General features: G+C 39.4%; 2 protein-coding genes across 2 annotated transcripts in view; one reads left to right on the top strand and one right to left on the bottom strand.

The window, feature by feature from the left end:
- LOC123260964 (ubiquitin-conjugating enzyme E2 G2) overlaps positions 1-19,874 on the top strand; it is a 28,188-nt gene extending 8,314 nt beyond the window's left edge. The window contains exon 4 of the mRNA XM_044722376.1: positions 19,094-19,874. Within this exon, the coding sequence (XP_044578311.1) occupies positions 19,094-19,359 (266 nt within the window). The 3' untranslated portion in view covers positions 19,360-19,874. The remainder of the gene's footprint in view (positions 1-19,093) is intronic.
- A 4,193-nt stretch (positions 19,875-24,067) lies between these two features.
- LOC123261338 lies at positions 24,068-25,462 on the bottom strand. Its single transcript, XM_044722927.1, has 2 exons — positions 25,078-25,462; positions 24,068-24,980 (listed from the first exon to the last, which is right to left on the bottom strand). Exons 1-2 carry the CDS (start codon positions 25,460-25,462, stop codon positions 24,145-24,147), a joined length of 1,221 nt encoding a protein of 406 aa, XP_044578862.1. The 3' UTR covers positions 24,068-24,144.
- Positions 25,463-26,037: the final 575 nt, after the last annotated feature.

Below are 26,037 nucleotides of genomic sequence, written 5' to 3'. Positions count from 1 at the left end.
AACCTTATCCTCTCTCTCTCTTTCTTAGGTCTGTCTATTCTAATAATAATAAAATAATTTATCTTTCTCCCTTCTCCCAACTTTCAGAATTAAAAACGTTTTTCAAAGCGTTTTTTTGCAAAAGAAAAAAATTTTTTTTCCCATTTATAAGTTGTTCTTAAAATCTCTCGTCACTTCAAACTTGCGTGTATGTTAATGAAAAGTCATATATCATATCTTTACTATTTTTGAGCCATGAAAAACTGAAAAACCTTTTTTTTTGGTAATTACAACTGCATAAAGTTTTTTTATACTTAATTAAAGTTTTTCTGAATAAAAGTAAGTACAAGCTGTGATTAAGAAATAAAATAGATGAATCGATAAATTATTTACCAAGTTAGAGCTACTTATTTAAACGTGTTGGCGCTCAGCGCTTAAATTTTGCATTAAAAAATTCTCATGACGTAAACTATTGGTCCTAGAGAGATCGGGTTGTGCTTATTTTATTTGTTAATCTTTTCTTTAAATGTTATTTCCAGCATGTTTCAAGCTATTGTTATTTGTTAACGAGATAGATTAATCCAAAGCTACTTGCAAAATAGCTATTTATGAAAGAATTGAGTTTTCTCAAAACTTTTTTAGGTGCATTTGATCAATATACTTTTTTGAATAATAAAAATTTTTTTTTTTCAAATCGGACCATGCACACATGATGTCTTAGACAAAAACCATAATTTTTTTGTACCGTCTGGATAACTACATAAATAAATAAATTAGACCAGTCGGCCTGGAAAAAAGCGGTTTGTTGGCAACTTTTCGACAAAATGATCCGATTTTGGGTTTTTTTTTTTTTTTTTTTTTTTTTTTCAAAATACTCAATAAAATTCTAAACATTTGTGTATATGTGTGAAGTGTTGCTTTTTTTTTTGTTTAAAAAATAGAGTTTTAGCGTTGAGTTTTAAATTAAAATATCTCAGAAACTACGCCAAAAGTAGTCCAGACATGCTGTATATGAAATTTAGAGAATTAAATAAAAAACAAAATGAGCCAAACCCGATGTCTCTATGACCAATAGCTTACGAGATATTAATTTTTTAATGAAAAAAACAACGCGGTTCCTCTCAAGCGCTTATAAACAAATATCTGTAACCCCTCGAAAAATCATTCGATTTTTTTTTTTATTTAGCTATTGGTATCTTCTATAAGCAAGAAAATCAGCTAAGCTCAAAAAAAATTATTTGAATTTTTTTGAATAATTTTCATTTTTTCGAATTTCTGCATTAAAAAATAGTTAAAATTATTAAAAAAAAAATTATTTTTCTGGCATTTAAAAATTTTACCAGCAACAAAACATCGATGTAAAAAAATTTTTTTTTTTGTGCAAAGATTTAGCTGAAAAGTTAAAAAAAATATGAGCTCTACGGGGATTTGAACTGTACTTCGAGACAGAGCGCGTGCGTCATTCTCGTCAAACCATCGTAGAAAAATGGGGAGCATAATAATAATGTGAAGCAAACAATAATAATAGTAAGCGGCCGCTCAGATACTCAAAGTAATTTGTTTTTTCATCATTTTTGTTATTTTTTCTTTTCTTTTTAAGACTAAATTAACTTTTGAATAATCGATTCGACAACATAGGTATCAATCGATTCCACAATACAGGGATCAATCAATTCCAAATTTTATGAATCGACCCAATAACTTATTGTCTCAAGACCAATTTTTAAAAAGTTAACTAATTTTTTTTTTTTACAAGTTAATAAACTTTCAAAAAATCGATTCCACAATAGTGATATCAATCGATTCCAAATTTTATAAATCGTCCAGAAAACCTAACGATAAAGGATCAAGTTTTGAAAAGCTAACTAACTTTATTCTTTTTTTTATAAACAAAGAAGTTAATGAACTTTTCATAATTCGGTCATTTGACGATGACTTATTTGGTCAATTCATGAAATTTGAAATCAGTTGATACCAATATTGAGGAATTGATTTTTTAAAAGTTAATTTAGTCTTCAGAAAAAAATGAAAAAATTACACAAAACATGAAAAAACAAATTACTTCGAGTATGTGAGCGGCCGCTTACTATTATTATTATTTGCCTCACATTATTATTATGTTCCTTATTTTTCTACGACAATGGTTTGACGGAAATGGCGCACGCGAACTGTCTCGGAGTTCAGTTCAAGTCCCCGTAGAGCTCATATTTTTTTTAACTTTTAAACTAAGTTTTTGCAAATAAAAAAAATTTCTTTACATCGATATTTTGTTGCCAGTAAAATTTTAAAATGCTAAAAAAATAATTTTTTTATAATTTCAACTATTTTTTAATGCAGAAATTCGGAAAACTGAAAATCATTCAAAAAAATTCAGATGATATTTTTTGAGCTTAGTTGATTTTCTTGCTCATAGAAGACACCAATAGCTATAAGAAAAAAAAAAAAAAAAAAAAAAAAAGAAAAGAAAATCAAATCAAATGATTTTTCGAGGAGTTACAGGTATTTGTTTATAAGCGCTTGAAGGGAACCACGTTTTTTTTCATTAAAAAATTATTATCTCGTAAACTATTGGTCGTAGAGACATCGGTTTTGGATCATTATGTTCCTTATTTAGTTCTCTAAATTTCATACGCAGCATGTTTCGATTACTTTTGCGTAGTTTCTAAGATATTTTAATTTAAAACTCAACGCTAAAACAGATTTTCTTATTAAAATAATAGGAAAAATAACAAAAAAAAACTTTTTTTAACTCTCAATTTTTCCTTGCAAATGTAAGACTTACTCACAAAAGTTAAACAAAAAAAGTCCATCTGGTAACCAAACCTTGGTAGATAAACTGATAAACCATAATCTGCTGGCCAAAAATTTTTGTGTTAATTTTCTTAAGAAATATGTTTTTGTTAATTAACGAATTTTTTCGAAGCCAGAAGCAATTAATTTTGTTATTGGCCTATCCTTTAAAAGCTTTCCAAAGATTCATGTTGGAAAAAAAATAAATAAGAATTTTCCGTTTTTTGAGTAACAATTAGAGATGCTGAAGAAACTATGAAACATAAATAAAACATTTAATATTTTTTTTTTTTTTTCAAATAGCCCGATGGATTTATTTTTACATTGATAATAGCAACACAGAAATGAATTTTTTGAAATTTTACTCACAATTATTTAAAAAATTCTTTTATAAAGTATATTACAAACAAATATGATGTTTATGAAAAATGTTTGAAAATTTTTTCTTAGAAAATAATTAAAAATGAAGATAATGATTTTTAAGATAAAAATCATTTCTTAAACAAATTTGTTCATTAATTCAAATCGCCTTTGTTAGTTAACAATTTTTTTGCTAGTTGATATCAATAGTAAAAACCATTTTTTTTTTCAAATCATTATTCCTGTCGTACTTTTTAATTAAAAAAAAAAAAAATTACTTTTAAAATTTTTATGTTTTATAAATAAAAAATAGAATAAAATTTGTTTTGTTTAAAAAACAATTAAGATTTGTTTTTATATATTCATATAGCATAAAAAAAATTTTTTACGAGTAAATTTATTTATTTACAACAAATTGTCTATTTACTAAAGAAAAAAAAAATTTCAATGCAATTTTTTTTTAAGAATGAGAAAGCACAATAGAAATAATGATTTAAAAAAATATTGTTTTTCAAAATTGATATTAACTAGCAAAAAAAAATTGTTAATTAACAAGTGCGCTTTTAAGCAATTAAAGTTGCAATCGACTGATATTCTAGTGTTATAATTTATACTTTCTTTCTGTACACAATATACATATGGGCTACTTACTATGGGCTACCTAAAATCATTTCTAAATTCGTGTAGATAAAGTAGTGTACGCTGTATAATGGTTAACGCAAAGAGACGAATTTTTGTCAAATGGTGGGAGGAGTATCTTGGCTATGCTCGGAGAGTGAATTGCTCCTTTGACGAGTAAGTTCTTAAAGAGTCTTCTGACAACGCTCTTCAATCAGTAACTCGGAGTAGGAGAAATATACTAAAGAGCAAGTCTGTTTCGCTCCGACTCGGAGTTAGATCTATGTGTAATACTACTATAGAGTATTTGGAAATCTATACTCTCGTGCACGATACTCTATTGACGAGTAACTCTCAATAAGAGCGGTCAGTTTTCGAACATGAGCGGCTCTTAAGGAGTACTCCCTATCCCTGATTAAAATCTAAAAAAAATATAAAATTTCAATTTTTATTGTATGATTTTTCAACTGACGCTTTTTTAACTTCCCGCTAAGAAAATCTAAGATTTTCAAAAATCGGGAAGTTATTGTTTTCACCCCGTTTTGCAAAAATCGAGTTTTCATCAGATCTCGACGTTTGAAAGTCACAGGAAGCTTCCCTGACTATCCCCGCGAGGTTGTCACTATGTCTGTATGTGTGTGTGTGTGTGTGTGTGTTTTTTTTTTCTTTCAGAGGGGGGAATCCTTTTCGCGGATTCCAGACATAGCTGTTTCGCCTGGATATGTGAAGACTCGACGCAGCGTCATACTAAAACTCGACGCTAACGCCCCTATTCACTAAACCCTAAACCCCTTTTCTTCTTTCCTCTAATCCCTTATGGGAACCGCCGTCAGGCATTACTTTGTGAGGGGAGGAACTAGCAACTGCTCTTCCTTCTAGTGGCTAAGGTGTTAACTACCTTCCTTCTATCTTCTGATATTTGCTCTTTTTCTTTCGGTGGAACGCAAGTCTTTGAGGACTTCTGTTGCAAACGTGTTGGTAGCGTTCCAGGCAGCTTCTGATGACAACATTGCTTCCACTAGTGAATCTGGTTGCATTCTCTGGTTCAGGATCCTCTCCAACTCTTTACGCTATGGATCGAAACGAGGACATACAAAGAAGACGTGCTCCGCATCTTCAGCAACTCCTGGGCAGGACGGGCACTCCGAAGAGTCATTGTGCTTAAAGCGGTGTAGATACTCTCGAAAACATCCGTGTCCCGACAACATCTGTGTAAGATAGTAATTGACCTCGCCGTGATTCCGGTTAAGCCAAATGTCGATCCGAGGTATGAGGCGGTGCGTCCACCTACCCTTCTCTGCAGCATCCCTTTGTAGTTGCCATCGGGCTATGCTGTTCTGACGTTCTTCAATTCTAAGTTCTTCAGGGCTCAGTGCAGTTGACCTTTTTCGTTGGTAAAGGGCTCGTCATTCCTCTGCTAGAACTTTAAGAGGTAGGGTTCCGGCAATGACGCACACTGCTTCTTCTGATATAGTGCGGAAGGCACTAGCTACTCGTAGGGCACTCAGTCGATATACTGGTCCAGCTTCTCTCCATGATTTCTGGGTTTCCAGTGCATCAGCCCAAATGGATATTCCGTAAGTGAGCACTGATGTGACTACTGATGACAATAGTAGCCTCCTGATCTGCATTGGGCCTCCGATGTTAGGCATCAGCCGTGCGAGACTAGCCCTTACTACTGACGCTTTGGCACTGACGTGTTCCACCTGCTGCTTGAAGTTGAGTCGGGCATCTAGCATCACTCCCAGATAACGGATAAATGGTTGTGGTGTTATTTCTTGTTCTCCGACCCTCAACTTGATGGTTTCTACCGTTTTTCTACGAGTGATGAGCACTGCCTCGGTTTTATGCTTGGCTAGTTGCAAGTTCATCATGTCCATCCACAAATTGACTCGTCTGAATGTAATATCAAATGCCATTTTTATCTCTTCGAGGTGCTTTGCGACGATCACGACAGCTACGTCATCCGCATATGCTACAAGTTTGACTCCCGTGGGCAATGCTATTCTCAGGAGGCCATCATACATGATGTTCCATAGCAGAGGAATTAAAACTGATCCCTGTGGCACTCCTCCGGAGATTTCGTACGCTTCCGTACCGTTCTTCGTGTCATATTTCAGAACCCTATTCGTGAAGTAGCTCGCTACCATTCTGCGAAGGTATCCTGGTACGTTTTTTTCTTCTAGAGCCCGCATAACGCAGTCCCAGTTAGCGGAGTTGAAGGCATTCTTGATGTCCAAAGCAGCCACCAAGCAGTATTTCTTCTTTCCACCCTTCCATCTCGTTCCGGCGATTGCATCTTTGGTTGTATCAACAACCAATTTGATCGCATCCAGAGTTGACCGTCCTTTTTGGAAACCAAACTGGTTCTCTGCCAGGAGTGGATCGACTGCAGCCTCTATTCTCTGATGAATTATGCGCTCGAATATCTTGTCGGCCGTGTCTAACATGCAGAGTGGTCGATAGGATGACGGTTCTTCCGGCGGCTTTTTCCCCTTTGGAAGTAGCACTAGCCGTTGCTGTTTCCACTTCTGGGGAAAAGTCCCTTCCTTCAGGCATGTATCGTAAACGTCCAGGAATAATGCCGGTGCTGCCCTAAGGATTGATTTCAGGGCAATATTAGGGATTCCGTCTAATCCCGGTGCCTTATTATTCCCTACTCGATTGCCTGCCTCTATCAACTCGTCCAACGTGATAGTTGGGATGTCTTCAGGGTTGAGCTGCTCCAACTTGTAGGTGAATACCGGCTGTTGGGGAAACAGCGCAGTAACAGTCTTCTCTAGGAGCTGTGGACACGTAGGTGATGGCATTGGCTGGCATTTCAGGTGGGTCATAACCACCTTATACAGTCTGCCCCATGGATCTTTCTCTACTTCTGCGACCAGTTCCTTCCAGCAGCGTCTTTTGCTTTCTTTAATGGCTCTGTTTAGTTCTCGACGGGCCTTTTTATACTCTGCCAACAGCTCTGCGGAGTTAGGTCGTCTGTAGCCACGCTGAGACTTTCTTCTTTTTTTAAGACACTCTGAACGTAGAATGCTAATGTGATCGTTCCACCAGTGCACCGAAGGTCTTGAATTCATGCCACGTTTCCGAGACATACTGGCGTCGCAAGCCTGGGTGACTCTTCTCATTAAGTCCTTGGTCTTCTCTTCAGCAGTTTCTACGATGATCGGATCGCACTCTAGGGCTACTACTAAAGCAGTGAGGTCGAGAGATTTAACTGTCCACCCAACCGCGCTGGCGTTCCTGTTGACTCTTGTTAGATTCTGGCCAATTGATACTTCCCATAGTATCGCACTATGGTCACTGGCTGTGTAGATGTTCGATACTTTCCAAGAAAAACCTCTTCGAGCTAAGCAACTGCTGACAAATGTAAGGTCGACAATTGAGTTTGCCTCTCCCTTAGTATACGTTGGCGTGTCACCGGTGTTAAGAAGGATCACGTCCAGTGTGGCCATTGCCTCGAGAAGTGCTTTTCCACGTGTATTTGTGAACTTGCTGCCCCAGTCTGCTGCCCAGGAATTGAAGTCACCAGCTGTTGCCACGGGAAAGTGTTTTCTTGCATCCTCAGTTAGCCGATCAAGAAAGTCTTCAAACTGTTCATTAGCGAGACTAGGTGGTGCATAGCAACTGTAGAAGCGGAGGCCATCTACGCATGCTACTACGATGCCGGCTTCTTTATTGTTGACTGTTCTCTGTGTAACGGGTTGGTACCGTCCCTTGGTCACCCCTTTATTTAAATTTAATAATTAAGGGCGCCACTGGAATTTTTATCACGGTTTCCAGAACCGGTCCAAGCAAGAGAGATATCACAGGGTCGAGAGAAATCATAAAAATTTGACATAAATAATAACAAGTAGATTTGACATTGATCATGAATTTATTTTCTTAATTTTACATAATTAAATTCTATTTTAATTCTCACACACACTCACATACCCGAAAAATTTTCTTAATCCTAACAGTACCCTCTGAAGGAGCGTCTATACTGTAGTTTCTATCATAGTTTCTTATTCCTACGATACCCTCATAAGGAGCGTCTATATCATAGTTTCTATCATAGTTGCTTATTCCTGACGGTACCCTCATATGGAGCGTTTATACCGCAGTTTCTACCTAAGTCGCGCTGTCCACAGGACCCTCACGCTCTAAGACTCTAAATTTGACCTTGGGTGGTCGCCCGGACCCCTGCCCAAGGTTCAAACCGTCCTTAGCCCTTTCGCTGTCGCCCGGACCCTCACTACGGGACTAAGGAACCTGAAGTCGACTAGGACAGAGGAGGATACCATGACACTAGTCGACAACCTGCTAATACTAACCTCCTCGACAGCCCGTGAACGAGGAGTATATAATGTAAATTTAATTTTTCCACACACACACACACACACATATAATAATTTCATCCAAACACACTCTTGACTCTAATTAACAATCATTTTTAAAATTCTTAAATACTTTTTTTACAACATGACTTCCTGGGAATCAATTTTCCCGGTCCCTAACTTGACTTCGATAAATAATTTTATTTAATTTTGGTCGCTTAGTTATTAATATCACAGCAGCGTTTTATTCAACCAAAATTTTAGATTAATTAAAATTTACTCGAATTCAAACTGCCTGAATAATCGGCTTATGTCTATTTTGAATTCCAGTAAGAATTTGAGACTTAGTCGTCAACTTGGCTAAATTTTTCCAAGGCTAAATTTTTATGTTGATTATTTTTGAAACTTATCATACTGGAATTTAACAATTTTATTTATCGAAGTTTTTGAACAATTTTGATCTATTGACAATTTTACGCTTGTAATTTTTTTTTTAAATTAATTTACTGCTTGACAATTGTAATTTTCTAAATTAAAGAATTTTATTTTATTTAAAAAATTTTTGATATTTTCCCAAAGTTAATTTTAATGATTAATTTTCATTTTAAATTTTAATTTATTTTTAATTGTTGATTTTATTAATCAATTTTAATCTAACTTGGATAAATCTCTAATTTTAATTCCCTTTAGTTTTATTTTAATTTATAATTTATAATAAATTTAATCGACAGAATTTCGCTCAGGTGAATGACGCAATTCAACTCAAATTTGTCGATATTGAACTTTCTGATTTTATAAATTTTAACTTAAACTTATTCGACCAATTTTATAGAAATATTAATTTTAATTTTAACCTCTTTTATTTTTAATTTTGAAATTTTTCGACTTGTCAAATTTTCTATTTATTCAAATTTCATTTTTAACTAATTTTAACTTCGACTTATAATTTAGATATTTTATTTGAATTCGGATAATTAATTAATTAATCAAGTAGGGTGATTGGAAGACGGAACCTGGCCTGTGCCTAGAATTTCCGGGGGCGACGCAATAATTTACCGAGGTTAAATTTTCTGTACCTGAGAAATTTTTGGCGATTTCTTTTCTTTTAATTCGGCTTCCGTCGTCGTTTCTGTGGCCTTCGGTCTAGGCAAATTTTGTCCGCCAAATTACACAGCTCTATCAGGTATCTCGGATCTGGTTAATTGCGTCGTAGCTCGGGATTTAGTCAACGGTGAATTAAATCTGTTTTCCAAGATCTCGTGCTGGTGTCTCGGGCTCCGGCTTCACAATGTCGCTTTTCGGTGCGCCAACTTCACTTGCCCCTGGTGTGGAATTATCCCCACCCGCGGAACGCTTATTTTCTAGGCCCCGGAACTTATGTTAATTTTTATTGTTACTGCGCGAGCATCCTAGACCACAGCGCCCAGTGATCCGTCGATAACTAACCGCGGCTAGGGTGAGGACCTTCAACGGATAATGAAGGAGCCCCGTGACATCTGAAAAGGACATTTACCGCAGGACCAGATGACGGCTTTGTTAGTGCTGTCGGATTCCCAGGGTTGGTTACTCAGGTGTCTATAAAGCTCACTTATAAGTGCTACGTCTGCCTCTAATTCGCGCACAGTTTGCATGAGCAAGTCATGCGCAGCTTCACAATGATTGAGGTTGACCTGCAATATCTTCATGTTCTTGGCTTCGTTATCTTCTGGAGCGCTTCTTGGAAGACGGGGCATCTGTTCGTGCCTGCATGGTGAGCCGCATTTTCTACGCCGTGCTGTTCAACACACAGTGCACATTTAGCTGGATTTTTACAATCAGCAATTTTGTGTCCTTCTTTTTCGCACCTTATGCCGTGCTTAGACCGGTCGACGTCGCTTTTGCACTGAGATCCGAAGTGCATAAAGTGCCAGCATTTGAAGCATTGTATGGGTTTCTTCGTTGCTCTCATTCGGCAATTGACCCAGCCGATCCTTATTTTGCAGTTTCCCTCCAGTAACTTTTGTGCTGCAGCTGCTGGTAGTAACACTGTGGCTGTCAGCGTACCCCTAAAGGCTTTATGGATTTTGATTGCCTCTAGTGGGATTTTAAAACTTTCTCTAGCTTTCTTCTTTAGAGCGGTCTGAATATGCTCTTTCGTCGTGTCGTCATCGACATCTCGGATCTCGATGGTCTCCTGTGGTCCTTTGCAGATCACTTTGGCCTCCTCCTTAAGGATGTCTGCGATCGTCTTTTGGAGGGTTTGGCCTTTGTCAGTGCTCTTCCTCGAAATCGTAATCAACAAGTCGCCACTTCTGGTCTTGTTGATCTTATCTACCGTTGAACGAACCTGCTCATCTGGGACGTCCTGCTTTATGCGACGCAGAATCTCGGCATGCTTTGTTTTCTCGGGCGGGCGGATGATTAGTGCGTCGGGTCTGATCCATTTGCGTGGTTTTTTCCGCTTAGGCTCTGGCCTGGGCTCCTTCGGCGGCTGTTTTGAGAGTTGCTCTTTAGCTAGCCTTCTCTTCTCCTTCTTAGACTGTACTTTTTCCCAGTCAGTCGTCTTCTTGGGTTCGTCGCCCTGCCCTGCCAGTCGTTGGGGAGGGCTTTTTTTCAAGTCCTTCTTCTTTGTGACTTTGTCGGTTGGCTCTGGTGAATCTCGGTCCTTTCTCTTTCCAGACCTTGTGTCAGTTTCATCCTTGTCCTCAGCAGCAGATTCACCGTCACCGTCGGCTCCAGTGTCCATTGCTTCTTCCGTCTCAGTTTCAGTTTCAATGCGGCGTCGTGATGACTGCCATTCCTCGTCCAGTTTCTTGAATCTTCCAAGAGTATTGACTACACCGGTAGTTTGGACAAACTCTTGCAGCTCAATGGTCAGCTTCTCAAGGCGCTCCAACGCTTGCGTTCTCTTCATGTCAACGCTTGCTTCAATCGCTGCTTGTTGAGCATGAAGCCCGTTTCTATTCTTGTTTGTTTCCTGTCAGTTACTCATACTTTTTTGATTTACCAGCGCATCGTACGGAGTGGAGCGGGTTGCCATAACTAGGAACGGGTGTACCCTCGGAGATAGTACTCCTACCCCAGTTCCCTGAGGCCTAGCCGACACTTAGCCAGTCCCGGAATACACGGACGGACTAGACTCGCTCGGAGCGGTGAAGATTCCGATCTCTAACACTCACTGCGTACTTCCTGATCAAGGCCCGAAGTGGCTGGCTCCTGATCCACTGCTGCAACTTTCACCTCGGCAGAGCAAGCTCACATCAGCCGTGGCCTGCATCGTCGGAAACTACGATACAGGTTCCGGACACTCCCAGTGAGTTACAGCAGGAACCAATCGTCTTGCTAGGTCAGTTAGTGTGACCAACCCATTAAAAGGGAGTTTTGTCCACGGGAGCTTATGTGTGTGTGTGTGTGTGTGTTTTTTTTTTTTTTTTTTTTTGTAAAGAGGTACGAAAAAAGATCTTCAAAAGACACCGGTATCGTTAACTCTGCCGCCCATCTTCCGGCAGATATCGATAGTCGGTAGTGTGGAGATTTTTACCCACTAAAAAAAACATTCCTCTTCCCCTCTCCCCTAGATGGTACGGAGAGGACTGGATTGGAACCGCGTTAGCATTACTTCAATCCAGTCGTGCTGCGTCTCACGACGCCTACTCCTGGCTACTGGTCCCTTTCTGCGATTTTGTCTTTCAGGAGGTGCTGTGCATAAACTGCAACAGCTGACCAGTTTTCCTCTTGTTTGATCATATAGGTCACCAGGCTTGAGGGGGAGAGCCTGGTGCCTATGATCTCTTCGGTGCTTCTTCTGTAGTCCTTCCATCGAGCACACTCGAAGAATGTGTGTTCGGCGTCGTCGATTTTATCCGGGCAGTATTTGCACGTTGGTGTGCTGTGCAAACCCATCTTGAAAAGATAGGCATTGAACAGCCCATGTCCCGTCAATAGCTGGGTCAGGAAGAAGTCCGTATCCCCGTGCTTCCGAGAGAGCCAGACGTTGATGTTTGGGATCAGGCGCATCGTCCATCTGCCCGTCTCTCTCGATGTCCATCGGTCCTGCCACTCTTGCTGCGTTTCCGCCTTTATCCTCGTTCTTGCGTCCTTCATGTTATCATCACTGTCTTTAGCGTCATAGAGTTTTGCTCTTTCGAACGCTAATAGGTCGATGGGCGCGGCTCCTGCAATGACCAATACAGCCGCTTCGGAAACTGTGCGGTAGGCGCAGGTAACCCTGAGAGCGCCTCACCGCTGTACTGCTGCGATCTTTCGCCGGTAGGTCTTCTGCTTTAATATGTTTGCCCATATCTCCGCTCCATAAAGCAGTACCGAGTGGACTGCTTCTAGAAGAACTCTTCTCTTTTTTGTTCTTGGTCCCATGGTGTTGGTCATAATTCGTGCTAGGCTAGACACAGTCTTGCTGGCTTTCTTGCATGCACTGTCGAGGTGTTCACGGAAAGATAGTTTCTCGTCTATCATTACCCCTAGATACCGCAGGGCCCTTGTTGACGTCAGCGTTGTTCCTCCCATGTCCACAGCGAATGGTTTTGGAAACCATTTTTGACGGGTCAAAACGACCATCTCGGTTTTCTGTTTGGCGAGTTTCAGGTGATGCTTATCGAGCCAAGTTTCGACGGTGTCGATGGTTTCCCGAACTAGCAGTTCGGCCTCTTCCACGCTGTCCGCCACTATAGTGGCTGCAACGTCTTCTGCAAAGCCTGTTAGCTCTACTTGCTCTGGCAACGGGATTTCAAGGAGCTCGTCGTAGTCTGCGTTCCTTAGATCAGGCCCCATTATTGAGCCTTGCGGCACGCCAGCCGTTATGGCGTTTTCTTGTGGGCCTTCAGTAGTTTCCACTATTAGCTTTCTATCGTCAAGGTAGTTGTCGACTAGTGCCAGATTTTCTGGCTCCGCGTCTAAAATGTGCTCCAGAGCGTCTAAAATGTCTCCCCAATTTGCGCTGTTAAATGCGTTTTTGACATCTAGCGTGAGGGGAAGACATACTTTACGAGCTTTGAGGCTACCAGACCATGCTTGTGTTGCTGTCTTTATGACTTTCTTGATCGCTCCGACTGTCGAATGACCTTTCCGGAAGCCATGCTGGTTGGTGGCAAAACCTCCAGCACGGTCGATGTCGTCGCGAAGTCTCCCTTGTATGAGCTTCTCGAGCAGTTTTCCAGCAATGTATAGCATACAGAGTGGTCTAAACGACGAAGGTGTTATGGTGGTTCCCTTACCTTTGTCTAAGAGAACCAATCTCTGCCGTTTCCAGACCGCGGAAAAGGTGCCAGTTGCCAAGCATGCGTTGTAGGTGTTCAGGAGTAAGTCTGGGTATTCCAGGGCTATAATCTTGATCACCGATGCCGGGATGCCATCAGGTCCAGGTGCCTTTCCTGTTTTGAGTGACTTGGCCGCGTCTTGTAGTTCCTTAGTTGTGAAGGGCGTTACTTCGTTGTTTTTAGTGTAGTGTTTCTTCTCCCGCGGCGGGTGTTTGGGGAAAAGCTCCGCTACGATGCTATCCATTAAGGCTGAAGACTTCGGCGCCTCTGGTGAAGCCTTTCCAAGTAGTTTGGCGACAATTTGGTAGGCTTTACCCCAGATGTCATTGTCGAGATCGTTGCAGATCTCTTTCCACAACTTTGCTTTACTTGCTTTGATGGCTCGATTTAGCGTCTTTTTGGCCTGCTTGTACTCTTTTGAATACAAGTCCTGGCTTGGGGAGCGTTTTGCGGCTCTCGTTGCGCGGCGACGTAGTTGATGGCACATTTTGCGAAGTTCCGCTATGTCTGTTGACCACCAGTACGCCGGCCTGCGAAAACTCCGGTTTTTCAACCGCGGCATAGAGGCGTCACATGCGGCGGAAATCTCCTTCATCGTATTTAGTACTGTCCTTTCTGTCTCGCTGCAAGTATCCGGAGTCGGGTTGTTCTGAAGGGTAGACCAGCTCCGTGCAAGTGAAGCTCGCAGCGACCTCGTTGCCTCTGGTGTCGGAGAAGTCAGCGCCCCATTCAGCCGATTGAGCATTGAAGTCACCAGCTACGATAACTTCGCCGTTGAACTTGGTGATCACATCCTCTATATTTGCCAGTTTCTGTCGGAACACACTAATCCCTTCGTTAGGTGAGAGATAGACGCTCATGAAGTAGGTTATGGGGGTTCGAATCCAGACAAAACCTGCTCCAATTCCGCTGTTGATGGTGGTAACGTTCTTTGTATTTACAATCCAGATTGCCGCCGTGCCAGTTTTGTCTGCGAACCATGCTCCATCTTGGAGGTTTAGATATTGCTCACAGATGAAGCAAACGTCGATCCTCTCTTCAAAGACTCGCTGGCGAAGTAAATTTTGCGCCAACGCACATCTATTCAGGTTTCCTTGAAGTATGCGTGTCATTTCTGCCCTTTCGTAGCTTCGACAAGTCCAGTGCGGAATACCTTACAAGCCCCGGAGCCTGGAATATGACATAAGCTATCTGGAGCTTCTTGTTCCTGTGTACAGAGGAAGCACTTTGGCTGTTCAACGCAGTCTGCAGCTTTGTGGTTTCCTCCCCCGCATTTAAAGCAGCACTTGCTTCTGTCAGTCCCCTTGCAGGAGTTCGTCGCGTGCCCGTATCCGAGGCATCTGATACAGCGTGTTACTTTTACAACTGGTCTAATGCGGCAGTTGACCCATCCGATCATTATACGAGCCTTGTCAAGGATTTTGAACGCGCTAGCCTCGTCTATCTCGCAGAAGGCTGCCCGGTTGCCCCGTCGAGTAGGCTTTGTTAAATTTACCCGTTTGATCTCCAGGCTGTCGGTGAAGTCACGTTTGAGTGCTTCGCGAACGTCGTTCTCAGTAGTGATGGCATCCAAGTCCAGGATCTCGATCGTTGCTTTTGGTGTAAGCGTTCTGACTGTACCGATGTTAGCAGTTGCTGTTTTTATCGCAGCCGTGAAAGCGGTAGTGTCTTCAGTCTTGCGACCTATTTCTAGAAGAACGCCCCCTCGCTTCGTTTGTTTGATAGACTTTATGTCTACTCCAGTCTCTGTCGGATTAACCTTAGCTTTGATTTCCTTGAGGAGATCGGCGTATGTTCGCCCTTCAGCTGGTTGGACAAGCACAGCTTTAGTTTTTATCTTCTTCCTCCTCGGTTTCTTGGAGCCAACATTGCTTGGCTGGTTTTGGGCTGTAGCAGATTGAGCCACTGGCTCCTGTTCTTCCTTTTTCTTGTTTTTTCGAGTCACTTTGGTCCAGGTATCACCCCGGGCTGTCTTCTTATGTGCTGGCTTATCGATTTCCGAGGAAGGGCTGGGCGTGGATAGCGGCCTCTTCTTGTTTTTCTCTTCTCTATGCTGTGTTTTCTCAGGAGTGACCGAAAACGTCGGGGATTTTTTGTTCAGATCCGGAGATGTTTGCGTGGTTCTTGCCGACTTCGTTGCTGGTTTGTTGGCCAACTTATATGCCGTGGCAATGGACGCTACTATTTTTCTGAGTTCATGGTGGAGATTCCGTTTATCCTTTATGAACTCAGCTAATTCTTCGATCTTGCTACCGAGCCGTTCCATTGGCAATTGTTGACCGGTGACAGTCGGTAGAGAGTTTATCCTCCCTCGGCATGTGTGAGTGTTGACGGGAGCAACAGGTCTTCCACCTATTGGAGGAAAGTTTGTTTGCTGTGCGTCTACTTCCATCAGAGCTGTTTCTTTACTCCCTGTAGCATTGCTAGACAGCAGAGCCATGGGGTCTACTCCACTGTTCAAACGGTCGCTTGATAACGACGAGTTCAGGCCCGTTTGTACGCCTTCCCTCGCCGGCACTGAGGTATTCCTCCTCTGCACCGTAGACGATGCTTGAAATTGTTCCGACATTTCCATATCATCTTTTGCTAGGTTTTGGTCCACCCCGAGTATTCTATTTCCTCGGTACCCGACGCATCTGACGTGCAGATATGCCGGGCATTCCCCTATCCGCCACCTGGGGAGGCGCCCGATGCGGGACCCAGCAAGCCCGACACGAGGTGTGTGTGTGTGTGTGTGTGTGTGTGTGTGTGTGTAACCCTTTTATAACTTTTAAACGGCTTGACCGATTTCATCGTGGTTGACGCCATTCGAAAGGGCTTGACCAAACTTAGATTTTGAATACACTTTGGACTGATTCGGACCGGTAGATTTTGAGAAATCTAAAAAAAACTAAGAAAAAAAATTTTTTTCAAGAGTGGTTTTTTTGGAATAACTTTTAAACGGCTTTATCGATCAATTTCAAAAACTAATCAGCTCTTAACATCAAAAAGCAACGTTGATCATCGCGAGCCCGGTCAAAATCGGTTGATTCGTTCGTGAGTTAGGCAGAAGTGACTGTGACTCTTATGGTAATAGCGGCCAGCGAAAAAGAGAGATCTCTGAATTTTTCGCGCATTGCGAAAGTAACCCGTTAGAAACTTTTGGGGATCATCACAGTTAAGCAAGTAATGTCCTCTCCGTGGGTTCTTCTATAAGTAGGTAGTGTGGCCCTTAGCCATGTTACTGAAACCAAAAGCTATCGCTGCGAATTCCGTGTACCGAGCGAGGCCTCGAGACGATGTCAAATCATTTGGCAACGCAGGTAAGCTCAAAGATTAGGGGACTAGATTAGACAGACGTACGAACGAGATTCTTGTAGGGGGCATAAGTGTTATGGCTCAAACAGGTCTTACGGTTGTACCTCCCCGCATGGGCCCCGCTGGTAACTGGTCACGTTGTCATTATATTACCGATCAGGCTAACGCAGTCGTTGAATGGGTTGATACAGTTAACTGAGTTTGAGGACAGATTGACATTAAATTCAACTCAATTCACATCTGTCCTATGATAGCGTAAATGCTTGAGGGCAGGGTTTTTCCTTGCCAGCAAACTTGGCTGTGTATTTCCTATGTGAGGGCAGGACAGATATACGTGCGTGTATAGCTCTCTTGAGCCCAGGAAACGGCTTCTTCGGAGGTAGGCGAATGCCTCGCCATATATTCTTTGTTCGTGAGTTATCGTTGTCGAAAGAAAACCGAAAAAAGTGTTTTTTCGGAATCATTCCGAAATTCATAGTTCGATCAATTCAGACTCAATAATTCTTCATGAAGCTTCGAAAACTGCGTCGAATGCTGCCAACCACGTGAAAATCGATTCATTCATTCAAAAGTTATTGCGGTATGAAAATTGAAAAAATTGTGTTTTGTTAAACTGATACTAGAGTTTTGAGCTCGGAGAGCTCAAAATGACACAATAATCATATTTTTGAGCTCGAAGAGCTCAAAAACGTAATGTGTAATTTTGAGCGCTTTAGTACAAAATGAGCGGGAAGTTGCAGGGATGGCCTTTAAGGTCAATCGTCGTCCTAATTTTTTTATTATGATGCAATGAACTAATGCTCAAAGAATATTTTTTTGTAAGTTTTTTATTACCATAAATATCAAGATTTAAAAACAACAACAATAAATATAGAAATATTTGAATGCTCTACTTAAAAAGAACCAATAAACCATATACCCATTATAAGCTAACATCTTCCGACCATGTAAAATAATTAAATTATTTTATTGGAGTACAGATTGCACAGAGCTGAGAAATTTCGAGTACAGTTGAGCGTCAAAGTTTAATCCAGCGTCAAAGCTAAACGTTGTTTAGTTTTTTCCACCGAGAATTCTACAAACTTCGAAACTGGTCTAAAAATTTAAAAATTTTATAAAATTAAACGCGCTTTGCGTGCTTCTGTCAAAATATTTCTTATTGACAATTTAATTAATCAATATTTTTACAAATTTTACTCATTAATATTTAACCGTTGTTATGATAACCATTGTCATAGTAGCTGATGTTATGGTAATCGTTGCCGAAGTGGTCACCATAGCAACGAAAAGCGATAAAAATAAAAACGTCACATCAACTTTTTAATAAAGGATACAAAATAAGCTTCGTAAAGTATCTGATACACTAGAAATATAAATTCAACTGAATTAAATTATAATAAACAATTTTATTTAATAATTTTCAGGATGATTAAATCAATCGACAGTTATTGATTGACACTTATAAATCCATTGCTGATATTTATTGACACTTGGCATGTTTAGCCTGATGATAAAGTCTGATAATTATCGGTCAAATCAATCTTTTATCATGAATACAAATTGTTTATTTAAATTACTGATTCTGTTTACGTTTTTTCTTAACATATTTGATGTTTTTACGCTTGATGTTCTTGTATTTGACGCTTGACGCTCAAGTACTTGACGCTGGCTACATTGAAGATGGCACTATGGTTAAAATTGTACCACTTGACCACGTTTGACGCTCTTAACCAGCGTTAAGCGTCAGCATGAAATTACACCTTTAGTATTGAGTAAAGTTAGTATCGAGTAGTGAAAGAATTTAGTAAAGTTTTTTTTTTAAAGTTATTTAATTTTCTGAGTTGAGTACGGTGTGTCGCAGAATTGAGTAATTCGGAGTAAAGATGTGTAACTGCCGCGCTTTCCACATGATGGTGTTGGACTATACCAACTACTTTCATAATAAAAGCGCGAAATTTAATTTTCAAATACCAATTCTATAAATATTAATAAAATTGAGATATAATATTACGTAACAGTATATTTATACTCCCCTTCAGTGAACATAACACACAATAACGTTTGATCGATCCCCTCTCCCCGGGTTAAAATGTTACGTAATACTTGAACGTTCCCTTAAGTGCATAAAAAATATGTGTATTAATATTTAACACATTAGGAAATGCATTATTTGTTAAAACGGATAAAATGTGTAAAATTTACACACTACGTGTGATAAAACTATGCGTCCAATGTATTATTTCAATGCACGTAAAATCATTTACATGTTTAAACGTGTTGAGAAAAAATTTTTACACGTTTTCACATCTTTAAATAACACACTTTTTACATACTTGGATTCGCAGTAAAAAAGATCAAAATGCTTATGCGCCTTTATCTATTTAGTTGTAGGTGATCTTTGTATATCTCATGCTTACTATGATCTTTAAACTTGTTTTTAACAATCGTACATCTAATTAATTTTTTTTTTTTCAGTATATACTGATGGAAGAGTGTGTATCAGCATTTTGCACGCTCCTGGTGATGATCCAATGGGATATGAAAGTAGCGCAGAAAGATGGAGTCCAGTTCAAAGTGTTGAAAAAATTTTATTAAGTGTAATTAGTATGTTAGCTGAACCAAATGATGAAAGTGGAGCTAACGTTGATGCTGCTAAGATGTGGAGAGAAGAAAGAGAAGAATTCAATAAAATTGCTCAAAAACTTGTACGTAAAACACTAGGTGTACCAGAGAATCAATGAAAAATTTTAAAATATAAACTAAAGTTAGAAGCAAATCGAAAAGCCAGTAAATATAACACATGCACACATGTGTGTGGGCGCAAAAAAAATTATCTTGAACCATTCAAATATTTAGACACACGGAATTAAAGTTTTTTCAAATAAACAAAAAAATTTTAGCGGTTAAAAATATTCTTTTAGCTCAAGAAAATATTTACTTCGTCCGAGATGGTCTTGGCCTTAATAATACTTTTTTGATTCGAGAATAGTTATATCTATGCTGACTATTCTTTTCGTGTATATAAATGTATAACAGGCGTAGCCCACTAACTCGGCTAGGCATGACTTAAACTTAGTAACTGTTTATTTTTTTTAAAGTGTAAAATTTTTTTTGTAACGAAGGCATATAAATTGTTAAAAAAAAGCTTGATAAATCCAAATATGCATACCTTAAGCGTTCATGTCATACATGAATTCTTTAAAGTAGAGTTTAAATATTCAACAATGTCAGAATAAAATTTTTTTTTATAAATTAATTACATGAAATTTATTTTATTTGCTCTTCAATTTTAAAGTTCGTTTTCACTTCCTCATTAATAGTATTTATTTTTATTCATGAAGAAACCTACAGGTTAAACGCCCTTACGCGTATCAACAGGTAAATAAAAAAACAAGACAAGGGAAATGTTCAGTCAACAAAACGATCGATAAGTACACATTTAGCGCTAAGAATGCAATATCTAAGTTTCTGGAAATTAACCAAATTTATTCGAGTTCGAAAATCTGATGAAAATTTATTGAAACACTATTTTTTAAATATTTAAATTAAAATAACTTTTGAATGAATGAATCGATTTTCTCACAGTTTACGGCATTCAAAGCAGCTTTCTGAGCTCTTTGAAGAATCTTAGAACTCGAACTGGTCAGACTGAAAATTACATAGAAATTCTGAAAAAAACATTTTTTTCGATTTTTTTCGTTAACGATAACTCACGAACGAACCAAGCGATTGTGACCGGTTCGGCAGCAAATGACGTGGTTTTTTGATTTTGAGAGCTGATTAGTTTTTGAAACTGATCGGTAAAGCCGTTTAAAATTCCATTGTGACTAGAAAATAAAACAAAAGCAAATAGATACATACTAATTAAGCAATTAAGTGTTAGACACTATGAAAATGAAAATAAAAAATAAGTATAAGTAGCAGAATTAATGTCAGTAAAAAAATATAAAGTGCAACAGAAAAAAACAGAAAATATATTGCAACAAAAAAAAAAAAATTTAAGTTGAGTAGTTGTTATCTCCAGCAGACAGATACAGTTGGATTCATACATCTTGATTGAGCAGCTTTATAGAGTCTCAGAAAATGATGCAGAGAATTTAGACTCGTTTTGGATTGGTCGTCTAGAATAAGAACTAGATTCATTCTTGGGCCTAGTTCCTCAGAACGTTGCAGGTGTGATAGGCGAGGGGTACGAAAAAAGGGACAGTCAAGTGAGAAGTGTTTGATTGTTTCAACTTCATTATTATGACAATAGCAGCACATTTGTTTGGGCTGTAGTTTAATTACTGATTTATCAACTGAGATGTTGCAGGTGAAGAAGTTGGCTAGTCTTAGTTGAATCTTTAGCACAATTAGGCGCTGCGAGCAAAACTGAAGGTAATTGAGCAAACCATCAGATGGGCTCTTGTATAGGATGAATTGGCATGTTGAGGAATGAGTGTACCTCTCCAAGTCCGAGTTGCGCAGGAACTCCTCGTATTTGTGGATGATTCTCTCTTTGTTGAGCTTCCGATGATGCGAGGACAGGGTGTCAAGGATGTTTACCTTGTCTATGGTTTGCAGGATTTTTTTTAGGTGATGAATCCAGTTGGGTTTGTCGGAGCCAACTTTGCTGAGGGCAATAAGTCGAAGTAGACAGGTTTTAGGTAGACTATCATGATTCATGTCGAGTATTTTGATGACCCAGCTAAATGCGACTTTGAAGATTTCCAGGGAGATATGAGTTAGGTTAAGTTCTAGACGTAGCGCATAATTCGGAGTACAGGTTGGAATATGCATCAGGCGCTTATAGAAGTATAGGTGAGCCGTCTCGAGCTTTTCCATGTAGCAAGAGTTTAGGCCCCATATATGTGCGAGGTATAGGAGCGTCGCGCGAACAATACTATTATACGTCTTAACTTTGCTTTGCCAGGAGTTTGCACTAAGACGAGACAGAATAGAAATGACTGTTTCTGAAGCTTGTTTGCCTTTTCTGATAGCCAAAGTAGTGGCAGACCCGCCGTGAGCTAAGATATTGAAAGGTACTCCTAAATAAATGTAAGATTTTACAATTTCAAGGCAAAAAAAACCACATTTGAAAAAAATTATTTTGTAGTTTTTTTGAGATTTCTCACAATCTACTGGTTCGAATCAGTCCGAATTGAATTCAAAATCTAACTTTAGTTGAGCGCTTTTGAATGGCACCAACCGCGATGAAATCCGTCGAGCTGTACAAAAGTTATGAGAGGTTTACACACACACACACACACACACACACACACACACACATACACACACACACACACACACACACACACACACACACACACGTGTCGGGCAGCTGGGTCTCGCATCGGGCGCCTCCTCAGGTGGTGGATAGGGGAATGCCCGGCAGTAGTCAGGTACCGAGGAAATAAAATACTCGGGGTGGACTAAACCTAGCAAACGACGATATGGAAATGCCAGAACAATTTCAAACATCGTTTACAGTGCAGAGAATGGATACCTCAGTGCCGGCGAGGGAAGGCGTGCAAACGGGCCTGAATTCGTAGTTATCAAGCGACCGTTACGACAGTGGGGTGGACCCCATGGCTCTGCTGTCTGGAAATGCTACAGGGAGCACGAAAACAGCCCAGATGAAAAAGAACGGACAGCTGAGCAACGTTCCTCCAAAAAATGGAGGACCTTTTGCTCCTGTCACTAATCAAACCTACCGAGGAAGAATTAACTCTGTACCGACCGTCACCGGCCAACAGTCACCAATGGAGAGGCTCGGCAGCAAGATCGAAGAGTTAGTCGAGTTTATAAAAGACAAGAAGAATCTCCATCATGAGATTAGAAAATTGGTTACATCTATCACTACAGCATATAGGTTAGCCAACAAATCACCAGGCATGTCGGCGTCAACGACCCAAACAACTCCATGTCAGACCAAAAAACCACAGCCACCTTTGGTCACTCCCGAGAAACTACCACAGCAAGGAAAGGGCAACAACAAGAAGAGGCCGCTGTCTACGTCCAGCTTTTCTTCAAAAATCGAGAAGCCAGCACAGAAAAGGACAGCCCGGGTGTCGTGACCGTCTCGAGAAGACTTTCTACTGGATTTCTCAAAACTCTAATCGAGCTCTTACGTAACTTGAAGGTTTTTTTTGGTCTTGAGAAAGACCGTTTGGTTGAGAAGTCTTGAGAAAGACTGATGAGTTTAGTTTGGTGTTTGAGTCAGCAAACTACTGAATAAATCCCTAACTGGCTAATGATGACGTACAGTCACACGCTCTCAAAAGAGAGCTAGTTGGGTTGCTCTGAGAAGAGCAGTTAAGTAGCGCTGAGAAGTGCTATTTGGTGTTTTTAGCTCTTAGAAGAGCTGTTTTTCAATGACTAGACGTTGATATAGTCTAGGTGTGAGGCAGAGCAAGCCTTGCGCGCTTGTTGCTGACAAAACTATAGCAGGTAAGCCTTGCGCGCTTACTGAAGACTAAACTGATGGTGAGATGATCCGTATGTTGGTTGAAGACTAAACCGATGGTGAGATGATCCGTATGTTGGTTAAGGAGGCGTTTAAAATAATCAAGCCTTGTTCGCTTGCCGCTGGCTCCGACGGGGCTGAGAAGGTCCTTGAATAGGATTCAGCCGATGAGATGGTCCGTATCGATGAGATGGTTCGTAGTAAGCTGAAGTGCTCGTTGGGAGTAAGCAAGCTTTGCGCGCTTGCTTGTCCGTACTTTACTATGCTTTGCCAGCCTTGCTCGCTGGTTGTAGAGTAGTCACTGCTTCGCTGTTGTAGTTGAAGGCACTGGAACGACTGGCCGAGGCCCGCTGCGCTGCTACTTATATACTGTCGTTGCGGGTAGTGGGGGAATAAAGCGTGCGCCAATGAGATGGCTTGCTCGAGGTGATTGAAGTGGGGACGTTTCGACCAATGGGAGAGCGTCAGAAAAATTGAAGAAAATTGGGTACCGAAAAAGGCGCGGACCGTGGAGAAAGCTTCTGCTAGTTAGTTCTAAGTTACAGCTGATTCACAAATTTCCAACACCGGGAGGACACCTGGATCAAAGTGACTTGGCAAAATAAGATAAAGGAAGAACAGAAGCCACAAGGTAAGAACAATAACTCACTGTACATCCTCGTATAATATACTCCGTGGTATTTGTAGTGAAAAAAAATTTCAAACTAGAGTCAATATCCTTCAAAGTATACTAAATTATTTTTGGACTGTACTCACAAGGGGAGGATACGACCTTGGGGAAACCGATTTTGATAATCTTTGACGTAGTGGTAGTACACTATGTGGGTATACTACCTCTGAAATACTAAAGTGCAATACTCAAAAATGGCTGAGAAAAACGCACTCAAAGTTTACCCAGCACTATAATATATTAATAGGTAAATAATTGTTACATTAAATTATTCTTTAATAAAAAATTTTTCAATTTTAAACTTCATTTCTATAAATTATCTGCGGTGGTACAAACAAATAATAAGTCGAAAATTAAATGGAAAATTATACATTTTTTTAATTAATTAAAGCAATATTTTATAATTACGTATTATGAGATATTATTACATGATCCTGAGTGATACTTATGATAAAAACATTCAAAACAAAAAGTTTTTCTACACCAAGAACAACAAATAAATGCTGCTTTTTTACAATGACACGGTATTTTTAAACGGTCTAATGAGAAACACCCATCATTGACATTAGTAAAAAAATTTCTTGTGTCACAAAGCCCGCTGGCGAACCAGGCATATTCCATCATGTCTCGAAATATTGGCGCTGACAATTGGTGATGAATAATCGAATGAATTTTTATGCAATCCTCTCGGGAATGAATTTCATAATTCTTGTCTAGAAGTTCAGCGGTACTTTGCAATCGTTTGATAAAATTTTTCACTTGTCTATAGAAATAGACATCACATGGTTGAACTAACGGAGTACATTTTGGAGGTATAACTTTAAATGTGCATGTAGGCATTTTTTTATCATCCTGAAATGTTTCATCATATAATTCTGGCTTCACTTGTCCTGTCCACGAGTCAATAATTAAAAGAAATTTATTTTTTTGAACATATGGCATTAAACATTTCTCTAGAAAATTTTTATAGAGAGTAGTTGTCAGTTTTCCTGATTTTGATGATGTGACAATAACATTTTTGTATTTTTTTAAATATTCTTCTACGTTTTTCTTTATTCTTGGCCCAAAATCACCTGTAGGCTCTTGCAAACAAATAAAAACATGTGGTAGTAATTTTCCAGATAATGTTATGCTATATTGTGCAGTATATGAGTGTGACACCTTGGTCATGTCTTGTACTTTTGCAAACACTGTTTTGCTTCCTTTTTCCGTCAGTGTCCTATTAAACATTGATTGGTATTGACATCCTGAAAATATGAATTTTAAAAAATCTAATGATTAACTTCGATTAAATTTAATAATGGAATAAAAAATAATTAGTTTACCGTTAGAAAATTTATATACCTGTTTGATCTGTATTAATAACCAAGTCACTATCGAAGTTAGATATCAATTGTTTTGTTTGAATGCGAAACATTTCTGCAGAGGCGATAATTTCTGGCATGGTGTGAACTTCTTTGTCTGTTACAAATTTTGTAATTTTGCGTTGACGAATGTTGTGTCTTTGTTTAAATTTTTTTACCCATGGGTCGGACGCTGTAAATTGAAGATTAGGAAACTGGCTGGCTGCAGCTAAAGCCCATTGCTGCAAATTTCGTGTAGTCACTTGTTGATAATTTTGTCTTGCCTCGACGAAGCGGTCATACGTCCAAGAATCAATCACATGATATTTATCAAATTTAGCTCCACCATCTTCAACATCTTTTTCCCATACTTTCAAATGATCCATTCTCTTCAAATGACTACATCCATTTTTTTGTAATGTCTCTAGTTTCCATGAAGGGTGAGCTCTTGCTATGTTTAAAACTTTAATTTTATATTCCAGAGGAATATAATCCATCATTTTTTGTTTTTTTTTTTTCATCTGGAACATAGTCATCAACTGAATTATCTTCTACTGCTTCAAAATTTCCGTCTGGGCATTCTTCTTGAGCATGAATCAATTCTTGATCGCTTACGAACTTCTTTTTATTTAACATATCTAACGTATTATCATATAATTCTCTACCAATCAACATAGCATCTTCAGATAGAGTGTCAGAAGATGTTTTTGCAATTAAATCACTTTCAAGAAGTAAACCTTCATAATACACTACTCCATCTTTTAGCCGTTGCTTCGATAAATCACTATGTAAGGGTGTATCAGGAGTGTTTTCATCTCCATGAGAAGAACTGGCTTCGCTTGATGATATTTTATAAATTATAAAACAATTTTTAAAGTAAATTTCACTGCACAAATACGTCTGTTCGTGTCAAAATTCAGAAACTAACTGCTATAGTCAAGCTTCTGAAAAAGTGGTGGGA

The sequence above is a fragment of the Cotesia glomerata genome, linkage group LG3 (assembly GCF_020080835.1).
Source record: "Cotesia glomerata isolate CgM1 linkage group LG3, MPM_Cglom_v2.3, whole genome shotgun sequence".
Classification (NCBI taxonomy): Eukaryota; Metazoa; Arthropoda; class Insecta; order Hymenoptera; family Braconidae; genus Cotesia; species Cotesia glomerata.
This window is presented reverse-complemented; position numbering and strand designations above follow the sequence as displayed.

Bases quoted from the DNA above. Each gene is read 5' to 3' on its own strand.
- LOC123261338 (XM_044722927.1), bottom strand. From the start codon at position 25,462: ATGGATCATTTGAAAGTATGGGAAAAAGATGTTGAAGATGGTGGAGCT. The intron at 24,981-25,077 runs GTATATAAATTT...TCATATTTTCAG, and splicing joins TATTAATACAGATCAAACAG to GATGTCAATACCAATCAATG.